General features: G+C 39.7%; 1 protein-coding gene across 2 annotated transcripts in view; it reads right to left on the bottom strand.

The window, feature by feature from the left end:
* The window catches only part of CNTNAP4 (contactin associated protein family member 4), a 283423-nt gene that overhangs the window by 60713 nt on the left and 210384 nt on the right, over positions 1-12326 (bottom strand). For both annotated transcript variants that reach the window (XM_045163204.1, XM_045163205.1), the window contains 2 exons: positions 7835-8032; positions 4056-4212 (listed from right to left, as the gene is read on the bottom strand). In XM_045163204.1, the coding sequence (XP_045019139.1) occupies positions 4056-4212; positions 7835-8032 (355 nt within the window). The remainder of the gene's footprint in view (positions 1-4055; positions 4213-7834; positions 8033-12326) is intronic.

Here is a 12326-nt window from a genome sequence, read left to right as displayed (position 1 = left end):
CCTAAAAATTTTCAGAGAGAAAAAAGGATTACTCACATAAGATAAATAACTTATATTAAGAAAGCTATTATATTTCTAACTGTACCTGTTTCTGCTGGAACTTTTATTTTCTTGACTTTGGATCAAAGTTTGCTTTTTTTTTTTTTTTTTTTTTTGGAATAAGCAACCATTGCTACAATATTCTGGATTTTATGGGTGATACACTGTAGAGACTCTAGAATCTGCTTTCCTTCTCAGAAGGCTTGGTTTTTGTTTTCACAAACAGTTAAATCACAACCTTATCACAATAAACGCTGGAGGCTTGTTTTTACTTCATCGGGGTGGTCCTGGGTCAGTTTCACTGGTAGTTTTCAATCATACTCAGTTTGGGGACATAGTCTTTGCTGTAAAGGCCTGGACCTTCTGTCATTTCTATATCTAGGGCTTTACAAAGCCCAAGTCAACCAAGGAGACTTACACTCCCAATCTGGTCTCTCTGGTGGTTGCTGCTGAAATCCCTGTATCGCGGGATCAGTGGTCCAGCTGCATCTCTCTGCTTGGTTCCTAGAAATCGCCCCTGTGCATGTACAGCTCAGAGGTCAGGGTTCTAGAGGAGCTGATACAGTGGTCTCCTCTCAAGTGGTTTTCTCCATTCCAAAATGTCCAGAAATCCATTTCCAGTCATTCTGGTTGCTCTGAATCTTCTTCTGATACCTGCAGCTGCCCCCACCTCCACAACCCCGCACCCAGACTCTAGTAACCTCTTTGAGTTCTAGCCACCCCATGGCAGGTGATCTGGTGAGTAGTTTCAAAGAAAAGGCATCTAAACATAAATCTCATCCACTGATACTCCCTTCTTTGAAGGGTTGAAGGCTCACAACCCTGGGAGTTTCTGCCTACATTTGGTTATTTTCCACTTGCTTCAAGTTCAGTTCAGTTCAGTTCAGTCACTCAGTCCTATCTGACTCTTTGTGACCCCATGAACTGTAGCACATGATTCATGGGGTCGCAAAGAGTCAGACACAACTGAGCGACTGAACTGAACTGAACTGTAGCATGCTAGGCCTACCATCACCAACTCCTGGAGATTACCCAAAATCATGTTCATTGAGTCAGTGATGCCATCCAACCATCTCATCCTCTGTCGTCCCCTTCTTCTCCTGCCCTCAATCTTTCCCAGCATCAGGGTCTTTTCCAATGAGTCAACTCTTCGCATGAGGTGGCCAAAGTACTGGAGTTTCAGCTTTAGCATCATTCCTTCCAAAGAAATCCCAGGGCTGATCTCCTTCAGAATGGACTGGTTGGATCTCCTTGCAGTCCAAGGGACTCTCAAGAGTCTTCTCCAACACCACAGTTCAAAAGCATCAATTCTTCAGCGCTCAGCTTTCTTCACAGTCCAACTCTCATATCCATACATGACCACTGGAAAAACCATAGTCTTGACTAGACGGACCTTTGTTGGCAAAGTAATATCTCTGCTTTTGAATATGCTATCTAGGTTGGTCATAACTTTCCTTCCAAGGGGTAAGCGTCTTTTAATTTCATGCCTGCAATCACCATCTGCAGTGATTTTTCAGCCCAAAAGAATAAAGTCAGCCACTGTTTCCACTGTTTCCCCATCTATTTGCCATGAAGTGATGGGACTGGATGCCATGATCTTAGTTTTCTGAATGTTGAGTTTTAAACCAACTTTTTTACTCTCCTCTTTCACTTTCATCAAGAGGCTTTTTAGTTCCTCTTCACTTTCTGCCATAAAGATGGTGTCATCTGCATATCTGAGGTTATTGATATATCTCCCAGCAATCTTGATTCTAGCTTACGCTTCTTCCAGCCCAGTGTTTCTCATGATGTACTCTGCATAGAAGTTAAATAAGTAGGGTGATAATATACAGCCTTGACGGACTCCTTTTCCTATTTGGAACCAGTCTGTTCTTCCATGTCCAGTTCTAACTATTGCCTCCTGACCTGCATACTGGTTTCTCAAGAGGCAGGTCAGGTGGTCTGGTATTCCCATCTCTTTCAGAACTTTCCAGTTTATTGTGATCCACACAGTCAAAGGCTTTGGCATAGTCAATAAAGCAGATGCAGATGTTTTTCTAGAACTCTCTTGCTTTTTCGATGATCCAGAGGATGTTGGCAATTTGATATCTGGTTCCTCTGTGTTTTCTAAAACCAGATTGAACATTTGGAAGTTCACAGTTCATGTATTGCTGAAGCTTGGCTTGGAGAATTTTGAGCATTACTTTACTAGCATGTGAGATGAGTGCAATTGTGCGGTAGTTTGAGCATTCTTTGGCATTGCCTTTCCTTTGGGATTGGAATGAAAACTGACCTTTTCCAGTCCCATGGCCACTGCTTAGTTTTCCAAATTTACTGACATATTGCGTACAGCACTTTCACAGCATCATCTTTCAGGATTTGAAATAGCTCTACTGGAATTCCATCACCTCCACTAGCTTTGTTTGTAGTGATGCTTCCTAAGGCCCACTTGACTTCATGTTCCAGGATGTCCAGCTCTAGGTGAGTGATCACACCATCATGATTATCTGAGTCATGAAAATCTTTTTTGTACAGTTCTTCTGTGTATTCTTGCCACCTCTTTTTAATATCTCTGCTTCCTTTAGGTCCATACCATTTCTGTCCTTTATTGAGCCCATCTTTGCATCAAATAGTCCTTGGTATCTCTAATTTTCTTGAAGAGATCACTAGCCTTTCCTATTCTATTGTTTCCTCTATTTCTCTGCATTGATGGCTAAGGAAGGCTTTCTTATCTATCCTTGCTTCAAGTAGGTGTTTTTAATAAATAGTTTTCCTGGGATTATAAATGTTATCTGGGGTTAGGTTAGTTCTACACAAGCTACTTAAGCATAAGCAGAATTTAATATGAAAAGTTTCAAAATCTTATTTTTAAATATTATTTTTAATGAATAAAATGTCATGCAGGGATAGGAGAGTTATTGGTGACTGACGTTGTTGTTTAGTTGCCACGTCATGTCTGATTCTTTAGTGACCCCATGGACTGTAGCTGGCAGGCTCCTCCGTCCATGGGCTTTCCCAGGCAAGAATACTGGAGTGGGCTGCCATTTCCTTCTCCAGGCACTCTTCCTGACTCTAGGACTGACCCCGCATCTCCTGCATTGGCAGGTAGATTCTTTACCACTGAGCCACCTGGGAAGCCTATTGGTGATTAGATTAGTTTTTTAAAAAAAATTTTTATTCACATTTTAAAATACACTGTGGGCATTTGTGTGTGTGTGTGTGTGAAGGCAGCAAGAATAAAAAAGTATCTTCCAAAAATAGTAGAAAATTTGAAAAACTGGGCTTTAAGTAAGAGAGACAATGTTCTTCATGATGAACACATAACAATAAAAGTACAATGATGACTGCATACAGATGCCTCCTTTAGAGGCATAAAATAATCTGCTTTTTGATCTAACACAGTCTTTGATATTTTTCAAATGAATAAATGTAATGTCAAATGAATAAATAAAACATTTCAAGCTCAATATAAAATCTAAATATTGTCGATTTCCTTTTTCAAAATATGATAAACAGAATATCAGTTTTTCATAGTATAATGCATCCTTTAAGAAAATAAAAGAGCTACATGTTTAAGTAATTGTGGGAAAGTCTAAGCTTACATATTTAAAGGTTTATAGGCAAGACTACTGAAGAGATATGTTAGTTTTAAATATATTTATTTAAATATAATTTATGTAAATTTTAATATATTTATGTAACTATGTTTTGAGAATATAATTCTTAATTATTCTTAATTTCAAAGATAATGATAATTGACTCAAAATGAAAAGCAAGCATGAACCAGATGCCTCTGTTTCATCATATCACAAAAATAAAAGGTGCATGACTCATGCTCTATTACCACAACATTCAAATAAAAAGATCACAATCTTCCCATCTAGAAATCAGATTAGTTGCAATACATTTCATCAAACATACCTTTATCTCATTTCTTCACTGTACTAAGTTGTTCAGTATCTACCTAGCTACATAGTGGCAGTGAGTCATTTAAAGCTAATAATGAACTTGATTTGCATAAGGGCCATGACAATCACCATTCATCCCGGCCAGCGTCACAGTTGCAGCGATACTGAGAGTCAGCGCAGCTCCCCTCCAGTCCACAGCTACATTGGTGAGGAGCAGGCAAAGAGCCTCCCCAGTAAGTTTGTGTTTCATTGGTTCTTCCAACCCACCAGCTTAGAGGGGTTCCATCTGAAAAATAAAGGTGAGAAAAACGACACCTGCTTTATAACCTGTGACCTTCCATCCCAGTATAATTCCCTTCTTTCCCAAATCATTAAAAAAAATGAAAGGAGGAAAGACTGGTTTGATGTAGTGATATTCCAAACTTCATAACTGATGGTATTTCCTTAAGAAAACTTTAAAAAATATATTTTATTATTTAAGCTTAAATGATTGATATATTTTTCTTTGAATAGGAAAGAAACCAGCAGTTTCTATTTAATTCAGGCATAATATAAAAAAAAAATGTACTGAGAGTTCACACATGACATTTCTTTAAAAATAATTTTTTGAAACAACAAGGCATCAAATTATAATCCACAGGAATTAACATATGAGAAACAAAATTGATTTGAGAACATAATATGCCTACTGGAACATTATGAAATGCTGTGTAAAGTCAGTGATTTATCTCAATATACTTATCGACTAAAGATAAACTAGCTGTTTAGGCATGGTATGGCATTCCCTCACTATGATTCAAGATATATTCGAAAGTACATATTTTTTCTTCTGTTTACTGGCTTGGCTACTTCTTCAGAGACTACAGAAATAACACTGAAAGATCTTTATGCCCAAAGCAAATACGACACTCAAAAACAAAGTTTCCCTCAACCAAATGCATTTCTTTCTATGATGAATGTTCAGTTACCAACTCCTTCACGGAGCTAAGACTAAAATGATGCCAAGAAGCTAGAGCAAGGAATAGACGGAACATTTAGATATGGTTTGCAGGAAATCTGTCTTAGGGGAAAAACAAGTTAGAGGGGAAAAATCACAGTCACTGGAGAGTCAGGGCGTGAGAAGAAGGCAACATCAAATCAGTCAGCTCTTTAAAGGTGTGCGATCATCTTTCCACTGACTTTCAAACCTTTCAAGTTGTGGCCACTAGCCTTCCTTTTTCTAATTTCTCCCTTACTTACAAATGCCAATGCTCATAAATCTTACTATTACATTGGATCTGTGCTCATGCAGGTAAGTTCTCACTCAGCATTACTATACATTCCTGTGCACTGTGCCAAGAAATCAAGGAGCTGTTGGAGGCTTATGTTAACGTACTACTCAATATCAACAATCTTCATTCTCTTTAACTGCATGATTAACTCATCAACTGAAGGCAAAACCTACTTGAAACATTTAATAGATCTATTTCGACATTCTGCTTAAAACATTATGTGGTTATAGATTTTTAAAAAATAAATCATTATTCTTAAATACTGAATAGTATTTTCACATCTAAATTTGCTATCTTCCCTAGGAAGTAGAAACCACTGAATATTTTAAGGATACCAAATACCTCTGATTTCCTTAGTCTTATTGAAGTGTCCTAAAGAATTTATATAAGAAAGAATTAAGAAAAGCATGAGAAAATTTTAAAGTTGAAATTAAAACAATAAAATATCAGGAATGACGGTGGATCACTTCTACTCCCATAGTTATGAATAAAATTTCAAATGGCTTAAGTATTCCCACTGACCACCCTTCCAGTGTGCCGAGCTGGAGGACCCACATCTCGCTGGAAACATTTTCATAAACATTTCCACTTTATTCATCCATAATCACAGCACCATTATTGCTTGATGCTGTTATAGTTTCAAGATTTGAAACTGTAAATTTAACTTGTCTCACACCTCCTTCCTGATCTTTCCCGTACATTCCTTATTGCAACCTCAAAATCCAAACTGTTCCTTCTTTTCCACCTCAAATCCATTCTATATGGATTCTAGGGTCATGGACCTGAAAAAAATCTGTGTATTCAATGGCTACCCCCAGCCCCGGTTCTAGAGCCTTCTAGAGTTTACTATTCTCTTCGCCAGTGGCTCCCAAGCCTGGCTGAAACACCTGGGGAGCCTCAAGAGCAAGATGTGTGGCGCCACCAGCCCTGACGGCAGGAAACACTTTCACACTCACTGCCATCCCCTCGCCGTCGTGTGGGGCTCGGCTCACTCACTGGCATCCTTGGGGATTTTGTTTTCTTGTTCTTTTAGAGTTTGACTCATTTGTGACTCTGACCATTGTCTTTCCTTTTCTTTCTTCTCTAGTCAAGCAACTTAGTTTCATTTTGTTTCATCACATTCATTTACCCTTCTGTATTTATGGTTCTCTTTTCTCTTAGAAGGGTTTCCCTTGTGGCTCAGCTGGTAAAGAATCTGCCTGCAATGTGGGAGACCTGGGTTCAATTCCTGGGTTGGAAAGATCCCCTGGAGAAGGAAAATGCTACCCTCTTCAGTATCCTTTGTTCAGGGGGTCACAAAGAGTCAGACATGACTGAGTGACTTTCAATTTTCCTCTTAGACTACACTTCCATACTTGCTTATCTATTTATATAGATTCCAAGATAGATATTCACTAACAATGAACCATCAGTCGCATACTAAACTGGTAGGATCACTGTAAGCATGATGCACTGGAGAGCTGGAAAGAGAGGTGAGTGAAGTGAAGTTGCTTAGTCATGTCTGACACTTTGCAACCACATGGACTGTAGCCCACCAGGCTCCTCAGTCCATGGAATTTTCCAGGCAAGAGCACTGGAGTGGGTTGCCATTTCCTTCTCCAGGGGATCTTCCCAACCCAGGGATCGAACCCGGGTCTCCCACATTGCAGGCAGACGCTTTACCGTCTGAGCCACCAGGGAAGCTCACTTCAATTTCACTTTATATGTGTTGCCCCACCCTCCACCTGGTGGCATGGAGGTGTCTAGACAGAAGAATCTGTATTGGACAGAGGAGCGAGGAGGACATCAGAGCTTCTTAAACAGTACAGGGTCCTGATGGAAGCAGTGTTTCTTAAAGGTTAATTTTCTTTACACAGATTAATCGTGTGGATGCTACATTGGGTGGGTAGGAGATAAGGACTGATGGCCAGTTGAGAGGCCAGTAGGAAAGGTCTTGCAATAGCTTCATGTATCCAGTCATTAAAGCCTACATCAAGGCAGACCTGGTGGGACTCGAGATAGTCTCACATAATGAGATGTTCTAAAGGGAGAAAACACAAACTAGAATCAGAATTTAGGAGCAGAAACTGATTATTAAAGGTAGAATAAGAGAAAGAGTTAAACATGGTTTTCTGATTCCTATTTGAGCTACTGGGGAAAAAAAAAAAAAAAAAAAAAAAAAGCCATGTTTCCAGCAGCCTGCTCTAATTTTCAGTTATACCCAGAGGGTAACTTGTCAACAATCCGTGAAAGAGTCACACGGAAGAGTCACTTTCAGAAAACGGAGTCATATTTTTATTAGCTCTTTCCCATGATAAAAACAAACTGAATGTGTCACTTGCCCTTTACAAGGGACTGACACTGAGCATTCACCGAGTATGAGGAGGAAGCCCTTTCTGTGCAGCCCTCCAATTGAGGCCAGAAAGAGACGCCAGAGACAGTCAAGGCTTTGAACAAAGCTCAGTGTCAGCTGACCTTGTTCTTTTCTTCAGGCAACAGCATCTCCGTGACTTCCCGACTGTGACAGGCTTGCTAAACACTTGGGAAGCACACGCCCTGGGCAGCCCTATGCCAGCACCTTGGCAGGATTAAACTCTGCAGGAGCTGGTGCAGTAAGGCACCCCATGGGTAGGGGGACGGATGCCCCAGTTCACTTACCTTCCTTGCTTACTAGCGGCGACTTCTTGCAGTAGTAGGTTAGCTCCTGCTCACAGTGCTCTGCGCGGTTCATGGTGGCCAGGAGCTGCTCCATGCTGGCCACATACTCGAAAAACCCAGTGTAGGGGTTCTCTGGGTTGGTATTTCGGACTCTTGTGACATCAGAGCCATTGTGCTGTATGATGGTCCATGCAGTTTCTTGTATGCAGAAATGGGGGAAGAAAGAGAGGAGACCATCACTAGTCTGCAAAAGTTAAAATAAATAAAGAAAATCAAAATCACCTTTTATCTGAGTCAAATTTTTCTAGTCATCAAACCTCTCTGAGAGGTAGAATCAACAAAAATGGATTCTTAAAATTTTAAAATTATAGTAAAATGATTATTTTCTGTGAAGTTTATATGATTGTCATGCATTTGCAGTGTTTTTATTCTACTTTTTCATAAAATTCAGCCAGAAAGCATTCATGGTAAAAATATTAAGAAAACTGATTATTAAATTTTGTACATTTCATCAAATCTGACATTCTACTTTTAAAAGATGCATCATTAATTTTGTTTAAGAAAGAAAAGAATAATGCTGCCTATTATAACTGTAAAACACTGCTGATTGTTGATACATCCTGAATTCAGAGATGTTACAGTATGAAAAAAATGCATCTTTGAATCTTTAAAATATTTTAAATTACATAACATAAGCAATGATTTATCCATCCTTGGAAATCATCCATGCTGCCAGCAAAAAGAAAGTCAACTTTTTATGGCCCATATATCTCCCTTCAGACAACTTTTAATTATGAGTGTACATCTATTTCCCTTTTAAATCAAGCTTCAGAGCACTTTTTTTAATAATATGGGAAAATGTACAAAATATTTAAGTGGGGAATGCAGGATACAAAACTATATGTAATATGATTAATCTACATACACAAACACATGCACATCAATACATATTCATAGGACACAGATGTTAGGAAATTACACCAGAATTACCCCTATTTCTTTTAAAGTCAAATTTGAAATATTCATTTAGGTACCATGCGACCTGCACAGTTATGCGGTGCAATAGCAAGTTATGCTTCTGAATGCGTGGTGCAGCATCAGCATCTTGACTCACAAGAAAAATAAAACATCTCTGCGTGTGTGCGAGAGCTACCACTATTGGTCCTGAATGTCTGCAAACATTTCCATCACACTGATTACCAAAATTATTTAGATGAAACAAAAACCCTACAAGGGTTGTAACAGAAGATAGACATATTGTATCTGTCTTTCAACTTTCCCAGCAATCAACTTCATATTATATTTACCATGATATACGCAGGCCTAAGAACACATTAATCAAAAGGCCTCTGATTTAATAGGTGAGAAACAGATGGGAAGTTGTCAAAACTCTGCTATAAATGTGCCGTTAAGTCACATAACTCTTCGGTATTACAGGGGAAGAGTCTAAATTGGAGGAAAACAGTCGGTAGAGATACCCAGCCCCCCTGTTTTCAGCGAATACATTCACATGGATCAACACAATCAGAACAAGGAATTCCACTCCCACCCCTCTCCTGGTCATCAGAATTTTGAATAGAGAAGCCTATTAAATAAATGAGACATGAGGCAAATTTGACAGCCATATTCTCTTCCATGAGTGGAACATAATTTTTCTCTGAAACCATAGCCTTTTATAGCAATAAAAACCATTGCTTTCATTTCCACCTTGAATTTCAGCTGACTGAAAAGCCTGATCAGTAAATTGTTTTCCTCAAAGAGGACATGATATACAAGCTAGTGAAATTAATTATGGATGGCCAGACAGCAGGACAGCGAGATCACCAGGAGAGCCGAGTTTGCGGATCTGGCACGGGTCAGCACCCTTAAGAAAGTCAAGTGAAATCTGAGCCTCCATTTCCAAATTCTAAAAAAAAAAAAGGTGAGGGGGAGAATATAGGAGGCAATATATTAATTCTGAAATTCTATCATTTTAGCCACACAGTCTTGGCTATTAGAAATTTAAGACTATTAACTGGGCAAATGTGTTAACCTAGCCTCTGCTGGACTCTGCTTTTATTATTCAGCAGAACCATTCATCCTTTATTGTAGGGAATCAATGGCGTGGGTGAAGCAGCTCACCTCTGGCTGAGTAGCTGTCAAAAGAGCTGGACAATAAACCTACTTGAAGCCTTTGTCTCTTTGCCTTTCAGGTCACCCTTAGAGGGACTTCCCTATCGTTTAGCATCCTCTGGGTCATGATGAACACATCATGTTCTTTCAAGGTCTCTTAAGGTGTTGTAAGCAATCCAAGGCCACAGTGCATGTCAGCTGCTAAAGGGCAGCTCAGAGAAATGTCTCCTTTTGAAATTCTAAAATTTCCATATTATGATAGTTTCTGCAAGCGAGTTCACTTTCAATAAAGAGTGCTACAAAGATGAAGCTATGCGGACACTGCACTTATCAGCAATTAAGATGTCCAGGGCAAAGGAGAGGGAATGAAAGCATCACAGTGGATTCTGGGCAATGGACATGAGGGCCCAACATCCAGGCTCCATTTCTCATGTGTTTTACTAACAGAGGAATCTCTGCAAACTGTTATACTGTTCTTTTGGACATGATCATGGTATCCAATGTTTCTACAAATACCTGCTTAGAAATTACAACTATAAAAGACAAAGACTTCACTATGCGTAATTCAGTGTTCTGTGATTTATTAAATTGGGTTTTCCCACTGGTCTGTAAGCTCTACTAGAAGAATGATGGATTCTAATTCGCTAATCATAGCACCTCTAGTGCGTGGCTGGGCACAACATGCAGAGAAAGACACTAGTTACTGAAGGGATAAATAAATGAGTGACTAGAACCAAAGCACTGCCCACACTAGAGCACAGTCTTCCAGGCGATCTGTGTGATCTCCTTTTAGCTGCTTTCGAACTTTGGAAATAGTAGACATCTGATGCGACTGCAAAATAATGCTAAGGCTGCAACTGTGAAGGGTATGAGACCTCCCACTTGCAAGCTAACAAGTTATCTTGCCTTCTATGTGCACACTAGAGTTGCACCATGAGACAGGGACCCCTAAAATACGAGACTTGGAGCTTACAGAGGATGGCTGGCACACCTCCACCCCTCCTAAGAGTGAGAGGACTCTGGAACGCAACAAATCTTCTTCAAGGAGGAGGCGGGCAAGTCCTCAGGTGTTTATCACTCTTAGAAGGTAGGCAAATAAATCTGCAGGAGATAAGCTTTGAATTTCTCCAGAGAAGTCCACTATCTCTAACTTGTAAGACATATTTAAATCATCCTTTAACACAGACTTACTTTGTTGTTGTTGTTGTTTGTTTTGCTTAGAAAGAAAGTCGTTGTTTCCTTATAACAAGTAATTCCTGTCTACAGGCCGGCAAATTCTACCTGCTAGAGGCTGTCTGGGTTCCTCTGCTGTGGAAGAAGCTGGTTTTGCCTCGACCGGCACAGTCATTTCAGTATTACCGACGTAGAGATATGTCTGTTCTTTGAAACATCTTACAGCTGGCTATTACATCTTACCAGTTTCCTCATTAGTAAAGTGAAAGTGAAAGTCGCTCAGTCGTGTCCGCCTCTTTGCAACCTCATGGACTATACAGTCCATGGAATTCTCCAGGCCAGAATACTGGAGTGGGCAGCTGTTCCCGTCTCCAAGGGATCTTCCAAACCCAGGGATTGAACCTAGGTCTCCTGCATTGCAGGCAGATTCTTTACCAGCCAAGCCACCAGGGAAGCCCCCTCATTAGTAAAGTGAAAGGGAAAGTGAAATCGCTCAGTTGTGTCCGACTCTTTGCGACCCCATGGACTGTAGCCTACCTGGCTCCTCCGTCCATGGGATTTTCCAGGCAAAGTTACTGGAGTGGGGTGCCATTTCCTTCTCCAGAGGATCTTCCATTATTAGTAAGGTAAACATTACATAAAATCTTCAAAACGTGTTTAGCTTTTATTTTTTATATCTGTATAAGAGTCATGATTTAATTTTTTTGAAAATGATCCTTTACCAAATGCAAAGAGAGTTGTCAAGGTAGGGAAACACAGGGAAATGAGTAAAGAGAGAGAGCAGAAAAATCTATGAAATTAATATACATGCTAAAACACTGAAAGGCATTTTAGCTCTACTGGTGTAGACCTGAAGTGATTTCTCTCCCTGAAGTGATTTCTAATATATAGACTGTATGTTAAGCAACTGAGTAATTAAGAACTTGATTTATCTTGGGCTGACTGCTATTTTTTAATGTGATAACAGTGTAAAGAAAAAAAAAAATGCTGTTTAAGCAACACAGTTGCAGAGTGCGTATTCCTTCAGGATTAATAGCTGCGGGTGATAGAGGTGATAAAGACTTGAAGAACAGGCCGGAAGTGCTGTGTTAAGGAAAGCTGAGAGATAAAAAAGCAGCTAGCATCCTGGGGCAAAACTGCATGTAAACAAGGCGCATTTAAATAATGGTAGTTAGTTACTGACTCTCATAGCTATTAGGAAGGCCTC

This window comes from Bubalus bubalis, chromosome 18, assembly GCF_019923935.1.
Source record: "Bubalus bubalis isolate 160015118507 breed Murrah chromosome 18, NDDB_SH_1, whole genome shotgun sequence".
Classification (NCBI taxonomy): Eukaryota; Metazoa; Chordata; class Mammalia; order Artiodactyla; family Bovidae; genus Bubalus; species Bubalus bubalis.
Note: the sequence above shows the minus strand (reverse complement) of the source record. Positions and strands in the feature narration are given on the sequence as shown.